The sequence below is a fragment of the Staurois parvus genome, unplaced genomic scaffold (assembly GCF_062004578.1).
Source record: "Staurois parvus isolate SC_StPar_1 unplaced genomic scaffold, SC_StPar_1.0 ptg000428l, whole genome shotgun sequence".
Lineage (NCBI taxonomy): Eukaryota > Metazoa > Chordata > Amphibia > Anura > Ranidae > Staurois > Staurois parvus.
In genome coordinates this window covers 496,172-520,000 of record NW_028318224.1, presented here as the reverse complement: position 1 = coordinate 520,000, position 23,829 = coordinate 496,172, and the positions used below count along the sequence as shown (strand labels likewise).

Here is a 23,829-nt window from a genome sequence, read left to right as displayed (position 1 = left end):
CCATTCGCCTGCACTACTAAAATTATTTTTGTTTTCATTTCTGCCTGGGCCCAGTTGAATTCCATGGACTACAAAACACTTCCCCTCTATGTTATGGAGAACATTTTGGGAATGTTATGGAAAAGAAGGAGAGGTGTGCTGTAGTCCTGACACACTTCCTGTCCTAAGGTGACAATGCTGTGTCTGCTTAGATATAGTACAGCACATAAATGGGTTCTAGCCATTCACCTACACTATTAAATGGGAGTCTTTTAATTGCTGTCTATGTCCAGGTCTTTTACGTGGAATACAAAACACCCTCTATGCTATAGAGATAGAGGGAGGAGTTCTGTAGTCCTAACGCTTGTTCTGTCTTGGGATGACAGCGTTGCACCTTCATAGATTTCGTACAGTAAGTAGGTTCTAGCCACTAATGCACTACTAAAGGTCAGTGTTTTAATAGCTGTCGGCACCCAGCTCTCTTCTGTGGACTACAGAACACCTCCCCTCTATGTTCTGGTGATAGAGAGAGCGGGAGGTGTTCTGTAGTCATAAGACACTTCTTGTCCTAGGGTGACAAAGTTGCACCGTCATAGATATAGTACAGTAAGTTTTCACCCGGCGCATTTTTTTTTTTTTGGAAAGGGGCGGGGACTTTTTTGAACGCAAAAAGTTGCGTTTTTTGGTTCTATAGACTTCAATAAGAACGCTGCAGAAAAGCATGTACTGTGTTTTTCATGCATTTTTGATGCGTTTTGCATTTAAAATCTGCCTAAAAACAAGAAAAATGAAAAAAAAGAAAAGAAAATGCATCAAAAATGCGAAACGCAATCCAGAAACGCAGTACAGTCAGTTTAACATGATCTCTTATGGGACAGGTTCACATCTCTGCATTTTTACCCACTGCGCTTTTTTGGAAAGGGTCAGGGACCTTTTTGAACGCAAACGTTGCCTTTTTTGGTTCTATAGATTTCAACGGGAACGCTGCAGAAAAGCATGTATTGCATTTTTGATGCGTTTTTGCCGCGTTTTGCTTTTAAAATCTGCCTAGCAGCAAGAAAAATTAAAAACAAATTAACAAATAAAATGAAAAACGCATCGAAAATGCAAAACGCAATGCAGAAACGCAGTACAGTCAGTTTAATATGATCTCTTATGGGACAGGTTCACATCTGCGCGTTTTCACCCGCTACGCTTTTTTGGAAAGGGTCGAGGACTTTTCTGAACGCAAAACGTTGCATTTTTGGGTCTATACATTTCAATGAGAACGCTGCAGAAAAGTATGTATTGTGTTTTTGATGCGATTTTGTCACGTTTTGCGTTTAAAATCTGCCTAGCAACAAGGCAACCAGTGCGCTTTTTTGGAAAGGGTCAGGGACTTTTTTTGAACGCAAAATGTTGCAATGGGAACTCTGCAGAAAAGCATGTACTTTGTTTTTTATGCATTTTTGATGTGTTTTTGCCACGTTTTGCGTTTAAAATCTGCCTAGCAACAAGAAAAATGGAAAAAAAAAGAAAAGAAAGCAAAATGAAAAACGCATCAAAAACGGAAAACTCAATGCAGAAACGCACAAAACGCAACCTGCGTAGGTGTGAACCTAGGGTTAGGGAGGAAGCAGGAATGACCTCATTAAAATGCTGCTGCTTTCGTTGTCCAATCAGAATCCTGAGGGCAGGTCCTTGATTAAGTTGCCAGCCCTGCAGGTCAGGGACCGAATTCCACTGCCTGGGGTGGGCACCCGGATTGCAAGCCTGGGTAGACAACAACTGCCAATGCTTTAGCGGGTATATATGGCAGTTGTGCGTTTAGCTGTTTTTTTGAAAGTTAAAGATTCCATGTTGAAAAAAAAGTCCTTGCAGTCCAGCACTGGTCTTCTTTCAGAGTTGAGTCCAGGGTGTCAAGGACCCGCCCCCTGGGGGGTGCGTCATCAAGCCACCCTGGATGGCATGGGAAAGAAGACCTGATCTGCCCCCCCCCCCCCCCGAAGACAGAACCATCATTAAGCCCAACTTAGTGGCTGGCACGGCGAATCACAGTTAATTAAGTACGCCGCCATCGACTGGTCAGGCCGAGACTTAGCAGGAAATGTCTACGTTACAAATATTCCTTCGCCGATGAGCGGCAATTAAGAGGCGGATCAATAAGAACATTATGCTGTTATATAATGGGATTGGTCGCCCCAGTAGCTGCTCGTGACTCGTGTTTCATTACTTTGAAATGAGGCTTTCTGATCGATACACAAGTAATCGCATTTAAAGGGTCAGTCCGCCCAAAAGTGATATTGAAGTTAAAGGTGAAGTCTGGTGGGTCAAATCACCTGCTGCCCTCTTATATCCCTTAAAGGACCTCTCCGGTGAGACCTCCCTGTCATACTTCCTGACTCTGTTATCTCCCTGCCATACTTTCTGACTCTGTTCCCTCCCTGCCATACTTCCTGGCTCTATTCCCTCCCTGCCATAATTCCTGGCTCTGTTCCCTCCCTGCCATACTTCCTGGCTCTATTCCCTCCCTGCCATAATTCCTGGCTCTGTTCCCTCCCTGCCATACTTTCTGGCTCTGTTCCCTCCCTGTCATACTTCCTAACTCTGTTCCCTCCCTGCCATACTTTCTGGCTCTGTTCCCTCCCTATCATACTTCCTGGCTCTGTTCCCTCCCTGCCATACTTCCTGGCTCTGTTCCCTCCCTGCCATACTTCCTAACTCTGTTCCCTCCCTGCCATACTTCCTAGCTCTGTTCCCTCCCTGCCATACTTTCTGGCTCTGTTCCCTCCCTGCCATAATTCCTGGCTCTGTTCCCTCCCTGCCATACTTCCTGGCTCTGTTACCTCCCTGCCATACTTCCTAACTCTGTTCCCTCCCTACCATTCTTTCTGGCTCTGTTCCCTCCCTGCCATACTTCCTGGCTCTGTTCCCTCCCTACCATACTTCCTGGCTCTGTTCCCTCCCTATCATACTTTCTGGCTCTGTTCCCTCCCTGCCATATTTTCTGGCTCTGTTCCCTCCCTGCCATACTTTCTGGCTCTGTTCCCTCCCTATCATTCTTTCTGGCTCTGTTCCCTCCCTGCCATACTTCCTGGCTCTGTTCCCTCCCACCTTGGAGTATTTGGCGGCCCTTTTGGATCTATGTTTGGACTGCTCAGCCGAGGCTTTGTTGACCAACGTTCCACCAATGGGTACCATCAGAACATTGGTGTGTGTATGAGAATGCTATTGGGATTCAGGGTCGCATGCAAAACAGTGGAGATTTCCTTACATGCACAGAAACGCATTCCCCTTTAACAGACGCATGATTGTGCCGTTAACCGTTAATTGCTTCCCCAACCCTCTGCAAGCTCGCCTGTTTTTACGCACACCAAACCGCATGCGGCTCAGTACGGCATGTTTTTAGAAAAGAGTCAGGGACCTCTTTTCCGCGTTTCGCATGCATAGGGCAGGCCATTGGAATGAACGGGCCGCCATACACGCCACATGCGGGAACGCGCAACAAATGCGCAACAAAGCACCCGCGCTTGTTGGAACCTTTAGGTGTGAACCGAGCCTAACACCAAATGTACTACCAACAAAAAAAGGCCTCCAATAAATAAATTGGACAGAGACTTCTTTAACCCCTTCCTGTCCTTTTAAGAGGGTCTTTACGCCAAGGGATGGGAAGGATCGGCTGATCATGTGACCAATGTGATTGTCTCTCACAGTGGTCACATGACCTGGAGCTGGTACTGCCTATGGATGCTAAAGCCCGCCCCCTTGGCCACCACACTTTGGTGCTATGTGGGCGGTAAAAGGTTCAAGTGTCCCTAAACCCAAAACAGTACAATCAGTCTAGATGCAGTAAAGCGTGCTTGTTATACTCACTATGGAACGTAAGGGGTTAATCCTCTGCATTGTTTAAAACTCTGTTTGATCCTGTCTTCTCTGATCCTCCTCTTCTTCTACTGTCCACAATCCATCTGATGATAGTACATAGTTACTCTGCACATGCTCACTTTGGTGTACATTGTTAGAGAGGTTTTTTTTCTTTGGGAGAGTGCATGTGATCAGCACGGCCAATCAGCACTGTCTAGACAGAGGGTCAGGGGTTATGCAGCCTCATAGGACAGTCAAAAGAGAATGAAAACTCCTTCAAGCTTTAACCAGTGCTCTACTGGAAACTCATAGAAGTCACAAGACTGCTCTATACTGCTGATGAGAAATGGTATTTAGCAGTTTATATTTACTAAAATAATTCCATTTCCATGTTGTGTGTACTGTGGGAGACCAGATATAGCGAATGCGGGGTCCGGGGAGACCGGATATAGTGAATGCGGGGTCCGGGGAGACCAGATATAGCGAATGCGGGGTCCGGGGAGACCGGATATAGTGAATGCGGGGTCCGGGGAGACCGGATATAGTGAATGCGGGGTCCGGGGAGAGCGGATATAGTGAATGCAGGGTCCGGGGAGAGCGGATATAGTGAATGCGGGGTCCGGGGAGACCGGATATAGTGAATGCAGGGTCCGGGGAGAGCGGATATAGTGAATGCGGGGTCTGGGGAGAGCGGATATAGTGAATGCAGGTTCCGGGGAGAGCGGATATAGTGAATGCAGGTTCCGGGGAGAGCGGATATAGTGAATGCGGGGTCGGGGGAGAGCGGATATAGTGAATGCAGGTTCCGGGGAGAGCGGATATAGTGAATGCGGGTTCCGGGGAGAGCGGATATAGTGAATGCGGGGTCCGGGGAGAGTGGATATAGTGAATGCGGGTTCCGGGGAGAGCGGATATAGTGAATTCGGGTTCCGGGGAGAGCGGATATAGTGAATGCGGGTTCCGGGGAGAGCGGATATAGTGAATGCGGGGTCTTTCTGACAGTCTGACATCACAATATGCTGCAACAGTATCAAAGCTCCACCCTTTATTAATAAAAAGCCACCGTTGAGTACTTGAGTTGAGTACCACTCGGGTAACTTTGCAACTGAAGTCATCAGTCTGCTACAGGCAGGGGGAAGCATTTCCTCAGTCTTCTCCCCTCCCAGTGATCACACTGTACATTGTAACTTTGTAGCAAGTCACAAGATGAGAGGCTGTATCAGGGGCTGATCTGTGTCAGACTTTTGTGAACACACAAAGGCAGCATGATTTTCAAGATTCTGACATCTCTGAGCCAGCATTTCAGTCCAGCAAGTAGATAGTGACCCTGGATGTTGCCTGAATAAAGGTAACGCTGTCCTTTCTAGAGAGAAAATCAGATGAAGATATTGTCGGGGAGAGTACTGTGAACTAATTGACCCTTAGGAGGTCATTTATAAAACTTTGGCTGTCTGAATGGCAGAATTGTTTGCGCAAGTTGAACGAAATGTCCCGTATTTTTGCTAAGAGGTTAATGCCCGTATCATCAGCTCCATCTAGTGGCTAAAATGTGGTATAGTATTCAAATTGCGGTATTTCAGAAAACTACCACATTTTGACCCGTAGATGGAGCTGATGATACAGGCTTAACCTCTAACAAACAACAGAGGGCATTTCCTAGGTTTCACTTGTCTCTACACGCTGGATTCTTTTTGTAATTTTGTGGAATATTCCGGGTATTTCGGTTAAAAAAAAAACAAAAGAAAACTGGAAAGTGATCATGAGAGTATTTTGCTTTTTTTGTGTATGTAGTCGAATTGTTGATTCCTCAGGGGAGGGAGCTAATATGATTGGTTCTATGTACTTCAACCACTTGCACTGCTCCCGTCCGACCGTTTAAGTACATGGGCGGATGGGAGCAGTGCAGGGGTGGGTTGCCTTTCATAAACAGCGCCCGCCTTTACAGCCTGTGCGCACTCCCTGGGAGCGTGCAGCACCACGACCGGTGCCCGCTGTGTCCTTCGGAACACGGATCGTGGTACGGGACCTCTGTGTGAGGTCCCAATTCATGTGATCACTGATTGGCCAATCAGTGATCACATAAATAGTAGTAAGCAAGATTTCACTTCCTGACATCATTGCTTACTACTTGAGAAATCTTCGAATAATCACAGAGATCACATGGTACAGGGCTATTCACAATAGCCTTGTACCATGGCATAAACGGCGCCCACATTTACAGCCTGTGCGCACTCCCTGGGAGCGCGTGGCACCACGATCGGTGTCCGCTGTGTCTTTCGGAACACAGATCGCTGTACGGGACATCTTTGTGAGGTCCCGATTCATGTGATCACTGATTGGCCAATCACTGATCACATAAATAGTAGTAAGCAAGATTTCACTTCCTGACATCATTGCTTACTACTTGAGAAATCTGTGAATGATCACAGAGGTCACATGGTACAGGGCCATTCGCAGCAGCCTTGTACCATGTGACATGCTGTGACCAATCACATCTCACATGGTAGTTCTCAATGGCTGCAAGAATGCAGTCAGAGAGAAGGACAAATGATTGCTTTTACAGCCTGTATGGGTGAAAAAGCAATCAGTGTAAAAAAAAAAAAATTGTCTCTACATGCTGGATTCTTTTTGTAATTTTGTGGAATATTCCAGGTATTTCGGTAAAAAAAAATAAATAACTGGAAAGTGATCATGAGAGTATTTTGCTTTTTTTGTGTATATAGTCGAATTGTTGATTCCTCAGGGGCGGGAGCTATGTACCTTAACCACACCGTGGGCCGGACGGGAGCAGTGCAGGAGGGGGTTGCCTTTCATAAACAGCGCCTGCCTTGTACCATGTGACAAGCTGTGACCAATCACAGCTCGCACATTATTTCTCAATGGCTGCAGGAATGCAGCCAGAGAGGAGAAATGATTGATTTTACAGCCTTTATGGGTGCAAAAGCAATCAGTGTAAAAAAAAAAAATCTTCATCACCCCCCACAAGTAGTACAGTGTCACCATGGTGTCACTGTACTGCTAGGGTGACAGTATATTAAAACAAAAAACATAAATAATAATGTAAAAAAATAAAATAAAAATGTAAAGAGAAATTTGGAAAAATTATCATTTTTGGTTATAAACTAATTTGTTTTGTTTTTTTTTACTAAAAAGATAGATGAATAAATTTTGGCCAAGATTTATGAAGAAAGATTATTTATTTGCAATATTTTATTAAAATGTTTATATTAAATTATATTTTTATATTATATATTAAAAACACCTTTTTTTCAAAATTTTTGCACTTTTTCATTGATATAGCAAAAAAAAATAAAAATCCCAGCGGTGAATAAATACCACCAAAATAAAGCTTTATCTGTCTCAAAAAATGCTAAAAAATTCATATGGGTACAGTGTTGCATGACCGCGCAATTGTCATTCAAAGTGTGATAGCGCTGAAAGCTGAAAATTGGCCTGGACAGGAAGGGGGTAAAAGTGTCCGGACAGGAAGGGGGTAAAAGTGTCCGGACTGGAAGGGGTGAAAGTGTCCGGACTGGAAGGGGGTGAAAGTGTCCGGACTGGAAGGGGTGAAAGTGTCCGGACTGGAAGGGGGTGAAAGTGTCCGGACTGGAAGGGGGGGAAAGTGTCCGGACTGGAAGGGGGGGAAAGTGTCCGGACTGGAAGGGGGTGAAAGTGTCCGGACTGGAAGGGGGGGAAAGTGTCCGGACTGGAAGGGGGGGAAAGTGTCCGGACTGGAAGGGGGTGAAAGTGTCCGGACTGGAAGGGGGGGAAAGTGTCCGGACTGGAAGGGGGGGAAAGTGTCCGGACTGGAAGGGGAGGAAAGCGTCCGGACTGGAAGGGGGGGAAAGTGTCCGGACTGGAAGGGGGGGAAAGTGTCCGGACTGGAAGGGGGTAAAAGTGTCCGGACTGGAAGGGGGGGAAAGTGTCCGGACTGGAAGGGGGGGGAAAGTGTCCGGACAGGAAGGGGGGGAAAGTGTCCGGACTGGAACGGGGGGAAGTGTCCGGACTGGAAGGGGGGAAAGTGTCCGGACTGGAAGGGGGTGAAAGTGTCCGAACTGAAGGGGGGGGAAAGTGTCCAGACTGGAAGGGGGTGAAAGTGTCCGAACTGAAGGGGGGGAAAGTGTCCGGACTGGAAGGGGGGGAAAGTGTCCGGACTGGAAGGGGGTGAAAGTGTCCGGACTGGAAGGGGGGGAAAGTGTCCGGACTGGAAGGGGGGGAAAGTGTCCGGACTGGAAGGGGGGAAAGTGTCCGGACTGGAAGGGGGGAAAGTGTCCGGACAGGAAGGGGGGGAAAGTGTCCAGACTGGAAGGGGGGGGAAAGTGTCCGGACAGGAAGGGGGGGAAAGTGTCCGGACAGGAAGGGGGGGAAAGTGTCTGGACAGGAAGGGGTTAAAGAAACTATAAAGATATTATTTAAGAGAATAATAATTTTTTTTGATATTTAGATTTTAGATAAATACAGAAATGTGAAAGAAAGTTAAAATGTATCTTATAGCCATCATTTTTTTTTCATTTTTTTTGGAGTAGGGAAGGGTTAAAGCTGTAGTTTATTCTGCATATATTTTGCTTTTTCTGCCCCCCCCCCCCCCCCACATGCTGATATGTTGTTGTAATGTTGAAAGAAAATCTTTTTATTTCCATTACTGTGATGTCATCACTGGGTCTCTGTGTAGCTCTATGGCAATGCAGGCAGATCATGACTGGTGGGAGGGGCTGGCCGGGTGCTGTACACAGCTTCCTGAAAACATTTTATAAGTACAGAAATGGCAAAGAAAGTGCCGTTCCTGAAACATCCCAGCCCCCCGCGCCTCACTGCTCCTCTCCAGAGTGCTCAGCCACTCCTCGTGGGAGGAGTTATGCAGATGTCAGAACGCTTTATTGGGTGGGTGTCATTCTGACGGAGTGGGTGTTCCTAGGCAGGTTGTATTTGCATGGCTCCGCCCACATGTGATGCTGAGAAGCCATGACTGAAAGAAGTGAAATTCAGTAAATGAAGGGGGAGGGGCAGTCAGGCTTTGGGGGGGGGGGCAGATTAGGGGTCTTCAAACCTTTTACTACAAAGGTCGCATTATACATAGATACTCCCCATCACAGTCCACCCTATCATCAGAGTCTCCATCAGAGTCCCCCTTACATATGGTTGACCATCTGACTCCTCCCCTTTCCTCAGGGTCCCCATCAGAGTCCCCCCCATACATAAGTGTCTCCATCAGAGTCCCCCTTACATTTGGTTCTCCATCTGACTCCTCCCCTTACATCAGTGTCCCCAACAGAGCCCCCCCCCCCCCACATTGGGTCCCCATCAGAGTTTCCCCTTAGAACAAGGTCCCCATTAGAGTCCCCCTTACATTTGGTTCTCCATCTAACTCCTCCCCTTACATCAGGGTCCCTATCAGAGTCCCCCTTATGTCAGTGTCCCCCCCACCTTACATCAGGGCTCCCATCAGAGTTTCCCCTTAGAACAAGGTCCCCAACAAAGCCTTCCCTTACATCAGGGACCCAATCAGAGTCCCCCTCATATTAGAGTCCCAATCAGCATCTCCCTTATATCAGGTTCCTCATCAGAGTCCATCCTTTCATCCGAGTCCCCATCAGAGTCCCCCTTACATCAGGTTATCCATCTGAATCCAACCTTTGATTAGAGTCTCCATCAGTGTCCCTATCAGAGTCCCTCCTTACATCAGGGTCCCTATCAGAGTCCCCCTTACATCAGCGTCCCTCTCAAAGTCCCTCCTTATATCAGGGTCCGCCTCAGAGTCCCCCCTTACAACCAGGTCCCCATCATTGTCCCCCTTACATCAGGTTCCTCCTTACATCAGGGTTCCCCTCAGAGTCCACTTTACATCAGGGTCCCCCTCAGAGTCCCCCTTACATCAGGGTCCGCCTCAGAGTCCCCCTTACATCAGGTCGCCCTCAGAGTCCTAAACAGGCTGAACTGCTGTAATATCTCCTTGTCATGGGAATTCTGCCATACTGAAGTTTCTATCTGCCAAACCCAGCTCTGATGAAGAAGGGAGCGCCCTTCGAAACGCGTTGGCCTTCATTCCCCCCCTTTTTGATTTACCTGTAACCCTGTTTGGATTATGGTTACTTATGCCTGTTATACAATCATTTTGTGAGTATATTTCCTTATTAATAAAATTAGTCACTATTTATTGAGGTAATGCGCAAGGTTTGTGCGCTCTTTCTTTCATCTCCCCCTCAGAGTCCCCCTTACATAAGGTTTCCCCTCAGAGTCCCCCTTACATCAGGGTCCCCCTCAGAGTCCCCCTTACATCAGGATCCCCCTCAGAGTCTATCCTTTCATCAGGATCCCCCTCAGAGTCTCCCCTTATATCAAGGTCCCCACCAGAGTCCACCCTTATATCAGAATCCTCAGTTCTATCAGGGTCCCATCATAGTCCTCCTTACTTCAGGGTCCCTTTCAGAGTCCCCCGTTATACCAGGCTGAAGCAGACCCCATAGACCTGAACCCTCAGCCTGTACACATTGAAGATATGCTGCTCTTCCTATTCCTGGGTCAGATAAAATCTTAGGTAAAGAGTTGGATCTGTCTTATGGGTCATAGTTTGGAGACCCTTGGGCTAGATGATGCTGGATGTCCTCCAGCCAGGAAATGAGGCGGAGCTCCGTCTGACTTGCTGCAGCTTCTAGTGCACACTGTGAGGCGCTCACAGTGTGCAGTGAAATCAGAGTCAACCATTGCAGTCCAGGAGAGGAGCCGGTGCATCTGTGCAAGACTGGAGGGGAGGTTGGGGCTCAGTATTAATGTATTCTCTCCTTTGTTCCCTAGGGGGCGTCCTCGAGCCTGGTGGTGAAGTTTGCAGACACAGACAAGGAGCGCACAATGAGACGCATGCAGCAAATGGCGGGGCAGATGGGGATGTTCAACCCGATGGCCATCCAGTTCGGAGCCTATGGAGCGTATGCACAGGCAGTAAGTCTATCAGTCCTAGCCCAGAGTATCCCGTGAGAACAATGTACCAGAGGAGCCGGGATCTCGGGGGGTACGTGGGGGGGACGTGGGGAGATCTCGGGGGGGAACGCTGGGGGAACGCGGGGGGAATGCGGGGGCAACGCGGGGGAATGCAGTCCCGGCACCTCCAGCACTGGACGTATGTAATGGCAAGGAGTGCTGGGGTGTGCTGGAGAGTCTATTGATGCTGGCTGCTGGGGGATCTATTGTTGCTAAAGAAGATCTTTTTTTTTGCGGATGCGGGTCTACTGTTGCTGATGTGGGTCTATCGTCGCTGAAGAAGATCTATTTTTGCTGATGGGGTCTTTTGTTGCTGATGGGGGTCTTATTGTTGCTGATGGTGGGTCTATTGTTGCTGAAGAAGATCTATTTTTGCAGAGGGGAGTCTATTGTTGCTGATGGGGGTCTATTGTTGCTGAAGAAGATCTGTTTTTGTGGAAGGGGGTCTATTGTTGCTGATGGGGGTCTATTGTTGCTGATGGTGGGTCTATTGTTGCTGAAGAAGATCTATTTTTGCAGAGGGTTCTATTGCTGAAGAAGATCTATTTTTGTAGAGGGGGTCTATTGTTGCAGATGGGGTATATTTTTTTCTATTGGTGGGGGTATTTTTGCGGGGGGGGGGGGGTTTGTGGGGGTCCATTTTTTCTGGGAAGGTCTACTGTTGCTGAGGGGATCTATTGTCGCTGGCTGCAGGGGATCTACGTAGGACCAAGCATGGATGATAACAATGTTACAGAGGAGCGGAGATCTTTTTCAGCGGAAATACCGGGGGGAACCCAGTCCCGGCACCTCCAGCACTGGATGTATGTAATGGCAAGGAGTGCTGGGGAGTCTATTGATGCTGGCTGCTGAGGGATCTATTGTTACTGAAGAAGATCTATTTTTGTGGAGGAGGGTCTAATGTTGCTGCTGAGGGATCTATTGTTGCTGAAGAAGATCTATTTTTGCAGAGGGGTGTCTATTGTTGCTGGTGGGGGATCTATTGTGCCTGGAGATGGGTCTTATGTTGCTGGGTGGTCAATTGTTGCTGGGAGAGATCTACTGTTGTTGGAGGGAAATTTTGTTGGGGGGGTACATTGTTGCTGGGAAGGTCTACTGTTGCTGAGGGGATCTATTGTCGCTGGCTGCAGGGGATCTACCTCGGACCAAGCATGGTGCTTGGAGGTGGGTAGGGGGGCGGAGACAAGAGGTGACTCAGAAGGGAGGAGTTCCTGCACATAGTAATCCCTCCCTATCTCCGGTACACGTGGGCTCCGGATCCCAGAGAAGGGGAGGAGCAAGAGACGGCGGGGCGCCATAAGACAAAGAAGACAAATCCAGGATTGGTAGGCTGACAAGATTCATCTGCACATTGACCAGCATTCGCCGTCCCAGTGTTGGCCAATGTTCAGTGAATGGGCGTGTGATGCTGTCCATGGTGCTGAATCCCAAATATGGTGGTAATGGCAGTGATGTCATAGGCTGTGCCCTGCTGACCCCCCCCCCCCCCCCCGAGAGGAAGAGATGAGTGAAAGGAACTGGCTTTGCTCCTTCATTAGGAAGCAGGATGAAGATGACACTATGGGGTGTATTTATTAAAAAAAAAAAAAAAATTGCAAAGCTATTCATCCTGCAGGACTGCGTGTACATTTATTCTGTGTGAACGGGTGCAAAATCAAATGTTATTAAGCTATATTCTCTCCAGGTCGAATGTTATTCAGTCATAAAAATATAGAGTGAATCAGGGGGGTGCTGCATTGTGGCCACTGGGAGGAGCCGATGAGCATAGGAAATATTAACCAAGAACTCCAGCCTTAAAGCGGAGCTCCATCCAAAAGTGGAAGTTTTGCTTATCTGCCTCTCCCCCCCCCCCCCCGCTTTTGGGGGTGGAGCGGGTATCTGGTTTTGACATTCACATTCCCACCCTGCAGCCATCTGGGATGCTTCACAGGTCCCAAAAGATTGCACATTCACAAAGCCCAGCATGTGTCGCACATGTGCAGTAGGAGCCTGGCAGTTTCCCTTAGTCAAGATGGCGGCGCCAGCACCCAGCCAATTGAAGAATCACCTGGGGGTGAGGACATCGCTGGATCCCTAGACAGGTAAGAGCTCTAATATTAAAAGGCAGCCGCTGCTGCATTTGTATCTTTTCATTTTTGGGAGGGGGGGGCGGAGCTCCTCTTTAATATGTATTAATGATCGTTCGCTCTGTTTGTGAATGGAAGGGACTGGCTTTGCTCACTCATTAGGAAGCAGGATGAGGAGGGCACCATGGGGTGTATTTATGAGAAAAAAATGCAGATCTATTCATCATTTCTGTGCAAATGGGGGCAAAAATGAATGTTATGAAGCTGTTTCCTCTCCAGGTCGAATGTTATCCATTCATAAAATATAAGAGTGAATCAGGAAGATACTGCATTATGGCCACTAGGTGGAGCTGATGATCACAGGAAATACACGTCATATTGTTCGCCCCATCTATGAGTAGAAGCGGCTGGATTAGGAAGCAATATGGAGAGGACACTGGGGGGTGTATTTATACAGGAATGACAGATCTATTCATCCTGTGACAGTGCAGGTACATTCATTCTGTGTGAATGACGGCAACAACGAATGGAAAAAGGCCCCTTTCACACGGGCGCTACCTTTTTTTCATCAGTTCAGTCAAATTTTTTTCCAAAAAAATGATTAGTTCACATCCGTTTTACATCACTTTTTCATCCGTTATCATTCGTTTTTTTTTGTTCGTTTACATCCGTTATAACATTAGTTTTTCATCCGTTTTCATCAGGTTTTTGTGTCCGTTTACGTCTGGTTTTGTCCATTTACATCTGTTTTCATCAGTTTTTTTTGTCTGCTTACACCCATTTGCATACATTTTCATCCTTTTTTTGTCCATTTACATGTTTTCATCCTTTTTTTGTCATTTTACATCCATTTTTACATCAGTTTTTCATCTGTTTTTATCTAGGTTTTTTGTCCGTTTACATCTGTGTTTGCCCATTTACATCCGTTTTCATCAGTTTTTTGTCTGCGTACATCTGTTTTCATCCATTTTCATCCTTTTTTTGTCCATTTACATCAGTTTTCATCCATTTTCATCCTTTTTTTGTCCATTTACATCCGTTCCGTTTACAAAAAAAAAAAAAATTAACCAGGTGTTTCCAATTCAAACTAAAAATAGTCAATCTGAATAAATAAAATGATAAAATAAAATATGATAATAATAATAATAGAAATTATTATAATGAAATATATTAAAAATAATAACAATAATGATGATAATAATAATAATAATAATAATAGTATCAAATAATATAACAAAAATAGCAGTAGTGGTAATAATAACAATGAAAATAATAATAACCTAAAATAATATAACAAAATATAGTAGTGGCGGTAATAATAATAATAATAATAATAATAATAATAATAAAAACTAAAATAATATAATAACAATAATAATATAATTTAATATAACAAAATACAGTAGTAGTGGTCATGATGATGATAATAATAATAATCTAAAATAATATAGTAATAACAAGAATAATATCTAATAATATAACAAAATACAGTAGTAGTGGTAAAAATAATAATAATAATCTAAAATAATATAGGAATAACAACAATAATAATATCAAATAATATAACAAAATACAGTAGTAGTGGTAAAAATAATAATAATAATATAGTAATAACAAGAATAATATCTAATAATATAGCAGAATACAGTAGTAGTGGTAATAATAATAATAATCTAAAATAATATAACAATAATAATGTAAAATAATATAACAAAATACAGTAGTAGTGGTAAAAATAATAATAATCTAAAATAATATAGTAATAGCAACAAGAAGAATATCAAATAATATAACAAAATACAGTAGTAGTGGTAATAATAATGTAAAATAATATAATAACAATAATAATATCAAATAATATAACAAAATACAGTAGTAGTGGTAAAAATAATAATAATAATAATAATAATATAGTAATAACAAGAATAATATCTAATAATATAACAAAATACAGTAGTAGTGGTAAAAATAATAATAATAATAATCTAAAATAATATAGGAATAACAACAATAATAATATCAAATAATATAACAAAATACAGTAGTAGTGGTAAAAATAATAATAATAATATAGTAATAACAAGAATAATATCTAATAATATAGCAGAATAGAGTAGTAGTGGTAACAATAATAATAATCTAAAATAATATAACAAAATACAGTAGTAGTGGTAAAAATAATAATAATCTAAAATAATATAGTAATAACAACAAGAAGAATATCAAATAAAATAACAAAATACAGTAGTGGTAATAATGTAAAATAATATAATAACAATAATAATATCAAATAATATAACAAAATACAGTAGTAGTGGTAATAATAATGTAAAATAATATAATAATAACAATAATAATCTAAAATAATATAACAAAATACAGTAGTAGTGGTAAAAATAATAATAATAATAATAATAATAATATAGTAATAACAAGAATAATATCTAATAATATAGCAGAATACAGTAGTAGTGGTAATAATAATAATAATCTAAAATAATATAACAATAATAATGTAAAATAATATAACAAAATACAGTAGTAGTGGTAAAAATAATAATAATCTAAAATAATATAGTAATAGCAACAAGAAGAATATCAAATAATATAACAAAATACAGTAGTAGTGGTAATAATAATGTAAAATAATATAATAACAATAATAATCTCAAATAATATAACAAAATACAGTAGTAGTGGTAAAAATAATAATAATAATAATATAGTAATAACAAGAATAATATCTAATAATATAACAAAATACAGTAGTAGTGGTAAAAATAATAATAATAATCTAAAATAATATAGGAATAACAACAATAATAATATCAAATAATATAACAAAATACAGTAGTAGTGGTAAAAATAATAATAATAATAATATAGTAATAGCAAGAATAATATCTAATAATATAGCAGAATACAGTAGTAGTGGTAATAATAATAATAATCTAAAATAATATAACAATAATAATCTAAAATAATATAACAAAATACAGTAGTAGTGGTAAAAATAATAATAATCTAAAATAATATAGTAATAACAACAAGAAGAATATCAAATAAAATAACAAAATACAGTAGTAGTGGTAATAATAATGTAAAATAATATAATAACAATAGTAATATCAAATAATATAACAAAATACAGTAGTAGTGGTAAAAATAATAATAATAATAATAATAATAATATAGTAATAACAAGAATAATATCTAATAATAAAGCAGAATACAGTAGTAGTGGTAATAATAATCTAAAATAATATAACAATAATAATATCAAATAATATTACAAAATACAGTAGTAGTGGTAATAATAATAATAGTAATAATAATAGTACCACTAAAATAAAAATTACCACATTTTTTTTTTTTTTTTTTTTCATTTGATCAAAATATCAAAGCAATTGGAATATTGAAATAACTATCTGATATTTGATCATAATATCAAATCAATTAAATTAATGAAACAAAGAACTGATTGAAACATCTGTGGTCACCTTAAATGGGAATTCCTGGCCCACCAATGTTCATGTAAATATATTCTTCAGTAACCACTTAGGATATGACTAGGCTTTGTGTGCCAAATGTCTTTGCAAACCCAGCTGTTACCTTTACAAGTAGCAGTGGCATCATCGCTGTTCTGTAAATAGTCTGTACATTGAGCAGAGCTGTGGGAGGGACCCAGTAAGCACCACCCACTGTAGGCTGCCAGCAGAAAACTACAGGAGGGGGTGGAGACAAGACCAGTCACCCTGCACAAGGAGAGAGAGCAGAAGTGACCAGTCTCCTGAGATTTCCCACTGGATTTCTGCACAGTTGTAGGTTTACTTATACATGCCAAAGTATCAACACTGGGTTCAGGTGTTAAACTTAAAGGGTTAATATGAAATAAAGGATTAAAAAAAATAAACAATGCAATTATAATAATACTATATAATACAGGAATAAAACAAAAACAATGCAATAATAATAATAATAATACTATAAACTAATAATAATAACAACAACTATTATTATTGTTTATTATTATTATTATTATTATTATAATTATTATTATTATATATTAAAATAATAAATAAAAATATAAAAAATAAAACCTTTCTCTGGCTACAGAAATGAGCTAATACTATATAATAAAGGAATAAAACAAAAAACAATGAAGTAATAATAATAATAATAATAATATTTGCATAAAATACTAATAATAATAATAATAATAATTATTATTATTATAATACATTAAAATAATAAAGAAAAATGTAAAAAATAAAATCTTTTAATGGCTACAGAAATAAGCTAATACTATATAATAAAGGAATAAAACAAACAATGCAATAATAATAATAATATAAAATAATAACAACAATAATAATAATTAATATTATTGTTATTATTATTATACATTAAAATAATAAATAAATATGTAAAAAAAAATAAAACCTTTCTCTGGCTACAAAAATGAGCTAATACTATATAATAAAGGAATAAAACAAACAATGCAATAATAATAATAATAAAAAATAATAACAATAATAATAATAATTATTATTATTGTTATTATTGTTATTATTATTATTATTATTATTATTATACATTAAAATAATAAATACAAATGTAAAAAATAAAACCTTTCTCTGGATAAAAAAATGAGCTAATACTATATAATAAAGGAATAAAACAAACAATGCAATAATAATGATAATAATAATAATAATATAAAATAATAATAATAATTATTATTATTATTGATATTATTATTGTTATTATTATTATTATACATTAAAATAATAAATAAAAATGAAAAAAATAAAACCTTTCTCTGGCTAAAAAAATTAGCTAATACTATATAATAAAGGAATAAAACAAACAATGTAATAATAATGATAATAATAATAATAATAATATAAAATAATAATAATTATTATTATTATTGATATTATTATTGTTATTATTATTATTATTGTACATTAAAATAATAAATAAAAATGAAAAAAATAAAACCTTTCTCTGGCTAAAAAAATGAGATAATACTATATAATAAAGGAATAAAACAAACAATGCAATAATAATAATAATATAAAATAATAACAATAATAATTATTATTATTATTGTTATTACTGTTATTTTTATTATTATTATTATACATTAAAATAATAAAAAAAAATTTAAAAAATAAAAGCGTTCTTTGGCTACAGAAATGAGCTAAAATTTAAAAATGAATGCTGGGACCTGATCCATAGGGAAAGCAGGAGGTTTCGGTGTAAATGAGGGTCATGCCTGGACAGGATGTATGTTCAGAAACTTTTGCCATCCCTCTCCTCCCCGCACTTTCCTGGGATCTGCAGGATTGTAAAAGCTGCATCGACTTTTTTTTTTCTTTTTTTTTTGTCTGTGCGGCTGAAAGTGTGTCCATAATGGGTGTAATTAGCCTTGAGTGTGCCTTCCTAATGTACCTTCCACTTTCAAGTGTGGAGTTCATGAAGGAGGGCTCATGCAGCCATTTGCAGTTCATAAAGGCTAATGTACAGGGCATTGCTTCCATTACAAGTGCGCCTTTTATTTAAAGACCCGCCGATTTCAGCATTTCACGGGTGATTTCACCTGGGACACAAAAGATGTCGTTCTGCTGGATGGAGCTGAGATGGGAGCGGAACTTTTTTTTTTTCATTTAAAATCAGTTCTGATGACATTTATGGGTACGTTTGTAACAAAAAAAAGTTGTAATAAAAAAAAAAATGCTGGGCCAGTGTATCAGCCTTCACAAAATAGTCGCAAATCTCACCTTTGTGGATGTTTTATGTTGTTTTTGGATATTTCTTCCTTTTGCTGCCACTGATGTATGTCATCAGCGGGTGGTTTTACATGTGTCTGTAAATCCAACAAATTGCCTATTGGCTGTCAGGTGGAAGCAATCCAATGCAGCACCCCCCCACCCTGTCGATAACAGGAGCTCTGCTCTCCCACCCCCTGCTCGGGATCCCCACCAGGTAGAGAAGTGGGAGTCCAGCGACCATCCGTTCACCGATCTCCCCTAGCTAGAGTGAATGCAAGAGAGAAGAACTTTCCGACCACCTCTGGGTTCGGATGTCCCTTTCCCTGGACGCTGTGGTCAAGGCAGAAGCTAATGAAGGAACTGGAGAAGATGTCCCGGGACCAGGACAAACAGGTTGGCAAGTATGTGGGCGTGGTCACCATAGGATAAGGAGCGTGTTATTGGCAGGATCACCAGGTGAAAAAAAAAGGACGTATGTTGTACGTCAACAGCAGGGAGTGGAATTGAAGAAGTGGGAGGCGATATTCCAGGACCAGACTCCGCTGTCCCACCTGCGGGCCCAGAACCTTCATGGTGGGTGCCACCAGGGAAAGGGAAGGGAGACCAGCGAACATCTTCTCACGGATCTCCCCTAGCTGGAATGGACATGGAAGCGGATTGCATTGCGTCATTTCTGAGGTTCAGCTGTCACTTTCCCCAGCTTCTGTGTCCAGGAAAGAAGCTGATGAAGAAGCAGGAGATGATGTCCCGGGACTTGGATGAACAGGTTGGCAAGTATGTGGGCGTGGTCACCATAGGATAAGGAGCGTGTTATTGGCAGGATCACCAGGTGAAAAAAAAGGGTGATGGATGTTGTAGGTCAGCAGCAGAAGGTAGAGATAAAGAAGCAGGAGACGATATTGCAAGAGCAGATTCCAATGTCCCACCAGCAGGTCCAAGACCACCATGGCGAGTGTTGCCGGGTAAAGGGGAGGGAGACCAGCGAACACCCATTCACCAATCTCCCCTAGCTAGAGTGAATGCAAGAGAGAAGTACGTTCCGACCACCTCTGGGTTCGGATGTCACTTTCCCTGGCCGCTGTGGTCAACGTAGAAGCTAATGAAGGAACTGGAGAAGATATCCTGGGACCAGGATGAACAGGCTGGCAAGTATGTAGGTGTGGTCGCCATAAGACAAGGAGCCTGTTATTGTCAGGATCACCAGGTGAAAAAAAAAGGGCCAGACGTTGTACATCAGCAGCGGAAGGTCGAGATAAAGAAGCAGGAGACGATATTGCAAGAGCAGATTCCAATGTCCCACCAGCAGGTCCAAGACCACCATGGCGAGTGTTGCCAGGTAAAGGGGAGGGAGACCAGCGAACACCCATTCACCAATCTCCCCTAGCTAGAGTGAATGCAAGAGAGAAGTACGTTCCGACCACCTCTGGGTTCGGATGTCACTTTCCCTGGCCGCTGTGGTCAACGTAGAAGCTAATGAAGGAACTGGAGAAGATATCCTGGGACCAGGATGAACAGGCTGGCAAGTATGTAGGTGTGGTCGCCATAAGACAAGGAGCCTGTTATTGTCAGGATCACCAGGTGAAAAAAAAAGGGCCAGACGTTGTACATCAGCAGCGGAAGGTCGAGATAAAGAAGCAGGAGACGATATTGCAAGAGCAGATTCCAATGTCCCACCAGCAGGTCCAAGACCACCATGGCGAGTGTTGCCAGGTAAAGGGGAGGGAGACCAGCGAACACCCATTCACCAATCTCCCCTAGCTAGAGTGAATGCAAGAGAGAAGTACGTTCCGACCACCTCTGGGTTCGGATGTCACTTTCCCTGGCCGCTGTGGTCAACGTAGAAGCTAATGAAGGAACTGGAGAAGATATCCTGGGACCAGGATGAACAGGCTGGCAAGTATGTAGGTGTGGTCGCCATAAGACAAGGAGCCTGTTATTGTCAGGATCACCAGGTGAAAAAAAAAGGGCCAGACGTTGTACATCAGCAGCGGAAGGTGGAGATAAAGAAGCAGGAGACGATATTGCAAGAGCAGATTCCAATGTCCCACCAGCAGGTCCAAGACCACCATGGCGAGTGTTGCCAGGTAAAGGGGAGGGAGACCAGCGAACACCCATTCACCAATCTCCCCTAGCTAGAGTGAATGCAAGAGAGAAGTACGTTTCGACCACCTGTGGGTTCGGATGTCACTTTCCCTGGCCGCTGAGGTCAACGTAGAATCTAATGAAGGAGCGGACGACAATGTCCTGGAGACTGAGATGTGTGTTATTGGCGGGATCACCAGGTGAAAAAAAAAAGGGACGGATGTTGTACGTCAGCAGTGGAAGGTGGAGATAAAGAAGCAGGAGATGATATTGCAAGACCAGATTCCACTGTCCCACCAGCAGGTCCAAGACCACCATGCCGAGTGTCGCCTGGTAAAGGGGAGGGAGATTAGCAAACATCTTCTCACGGATCTCGCCTAGCTGGAAGGGACATGGAAGTGACTTGCATTGCGTCATTTCCGAGGTTCAACTGTCACTTTCCCTGACTGCGGTCACCAGAAAGGAAGTTGATGAAGAGGCAGTAGACTAGGACGAACAGGTTGGCAAGTATGTGGGTGTGGTCACCATAGGACAGAGAGGACAAGAAAAGGGACCTATGTTTTTTGTCAGCAGAAGGGAGTGGAGATAAAGAAGCAGGAGGCGATATTCCAGGACCAGACTCTGCTGTCCCTCCTTCATGCCCAGGATCCCCATGGTGGGTGCTGCTAGGAAAAGGGGAGGGAGACCAGCGAACACCTTCTCACGGATCTCCCCTAGCTGGAATGGACATGGAAGCGGTGTGCATTGCAACATTTCCAAGGTTCACTTTGCTCAGCTGCCGGGAAAGAAGCTGATGAAGAAGAGGAAGAAGATGTGCTGGGACCAGGACGAAGAGGTTGGTAAGTTTGTGGGCGTGGTCACCATAAGACAAGGAGCGTGTTATTGGCAGGATCTCCAGGTGAAAATAAAGGGATGTATGTTGTACATCAGCAGCAGGGAGTGCAGATGAAGCGGCAGGCAATATTCCAGGACCAAACTCAGCTGTCCCACCTGCGGGCCCAGAACTCTCATGGTGGGTGCTGCCAGGTAAAGGGAAGGGAGACCAGCGAACATCTTCTCACAGATCTCCCCTAGCTGGAATGGACATGGAAGCGGCGTGCATTGCGTCATTTCTGAGCAGGGGCAGACTGACCATTTGGAAACTCGGCACTGCCCGAGGGCCCGGGGCCAATAGGGGGCCCCATGAGATGCCCCTGGTACTTTTTTCATAGGCTTTTTTGAGTTTGGGCAAGTACACAGCCCCATGATCCCCTATTGCCTGGGGGCCCCATGAGTTGTCAGTTTGCCCCTGTTTCTGAGGTTCAACTGTCACTTTCCCCGGCTTCTGTGTCCAGGAAAGAAGCTGATGAAGAAGAGGAAGAAGATGTCCTGGGACTTGGACGAACAGGTTGGCAAGTATGTGGGCGTGGTCACCATAGGACAAGGAGCGTGTTATTGGCAGGATCACCAGGTGAAAATAAAGGGATGTATGTTGTATGCAGGGGCGGACTGACCATTCGAGGGCCTGGGTCAGTAGGGGGCCCCATGAAATGCCCCTGGTACCTTTTATAGGCTTTTTTGGGTGTACTTTGAGTGTGGGCAAGGACACAGGGACCCCATGATCCCCTATTGCCCCGGGGGCCCCATGAGTTGTCAGTCCTCCCCTGGTTGTATGTCAACGGTATGACTAGTCAGGTGGCAGGTGGCAGAGATCCTGTGTGACATCCTCCCTGTCATGTGTCCCAGGCTCCACAGTCCCACCCATGGGCCCTGCACCCCCATGGAGGGCCCTGCCAGTTATTTTTTTATTATATATTATTATATCACTTTGTTATTGGAGTATTTTTATCATTTTTTTAGTATTTTTTAGTCCATATATTATAAACCATTATGATGGCCGTTCCTTGAGCTGGTAACTTTCCGAGTTCTGGTGCTTCCCATCATGACGGAGATCCAAGAACCGGGAGCTCAGACCATGGCAGGCCACATCTGTACCCAGGAAACCGACTCGGAAAAACCTACCCCAGTCGGCAAAGAACAAACGAGCAGCCAGAGGGCACAGGCTGCCGCTCGGCTCATCGCTGGAACGCATAGTCCATTGCGTTCCGGGGACACCAGGCTGCGCTTTGTTGTTGGGGTGCGCTGGGCAGACGAACCAGATTCTCATGTATATTTAAGACGTCTCCTCCTGCCAAGCGCCCGCCGAGTGCCAAGGCTTCCTCTCTTTTTAATCAGGTTCTGGAAGCCGTTGGCTGTACGGCGTTGTCTGTAGATCTCAGTACGTTCCGACGTGCGCTGCTCCTCTGATCACCCTGGTGTGACACCATAAAGACCACCGATAAATAACGAGTCAGTGTTCTTGGCATTGTCAGTGGAAAGTCCTCATCCAGGGGGCCGAAAAATAATCCTCATGGGAAGACAGTGGGAATCCAGGCCTGATCATGTGACTGTTGCAGGGGCGGACTGACCATTCGAGCACTCAGGCACTGCCTGAGGGCCCGGGGTCAGTAGGGGGCCCCATGAGATGCTCCTGGTACCTTTCATTGGCTTTTTCATAGGCTTTTTTGGGTGTGGGCGAGGACACAGGGGCCCCATGATCCCCTATTGCCTGGGGGCCCCATGAGTTGTCAGTCCGCCCCCGGAACTGGTGCCTAGGCATTGGCCAGGTGGTCTCTAGGAGGCATGATGTTCAGGTAGAGCAAGCCAACTATCTTCCTTTTCTATCAAGGGAACCATGGCGGGGAGTTAACCACATGACCAGGGAAAGCACAAACTACCATTTTCTTCCTAAAAAAAAAAAAAAAAAGGTAGTTGTAAACCTCAGACATGAAATATGAACAAAGCATATCCCTCTATAGTGTGACCTTGTCTCAATCCAGAGCACTTAGTGTCATTTCTGTCTGCTGCTTCCTTCCTCTGCTATCAGCATGAGTCACTTCTGACAAGTTTTCCTGACACCAGGAGAAAAATGGTGACAGGGGAGGGAGCTCCAGCAGATTGACAGCCTCAGCTCTGTTCCTGTATGCTGTGTTAAGGATGGCAGGGGGCCCCTTCCCTCCAGTCAGCTCTCACTGCAGAGTATATCTTCAACTCCCTGTCCCCTGTTTACTGAAAGATCAGACAAGCTG

The 23,829-nt window shown here is 42.9% G+C and overlaps 1 protein-coding gene across 8 annotated transcripts in view; it reads left to right on the top strand.

The window, feature by feature from the left end:
- Positions 1-23,829, top strand: part of CELF4 (CUGBP Elav-like family member 4) — a 1,398,731-nt gene that overhangs the window by 1,200,851 nt on the left and 174,051 nt on the right. For all 8 annotated transcript variants that reach the window (XM_089687534.1, XM_089687538.1, XM_089687536.1 and 5 more), the window contains one exon: positions 10,615-10,758. In XM_089687534.1, coding sequence (XP_089543660.1) covers positions 10,615-10,758 — 144 coding nt within the window. The remainder of the gene's footprint in view (positions 1-10,614; positions 10,759-23,829) is intronic.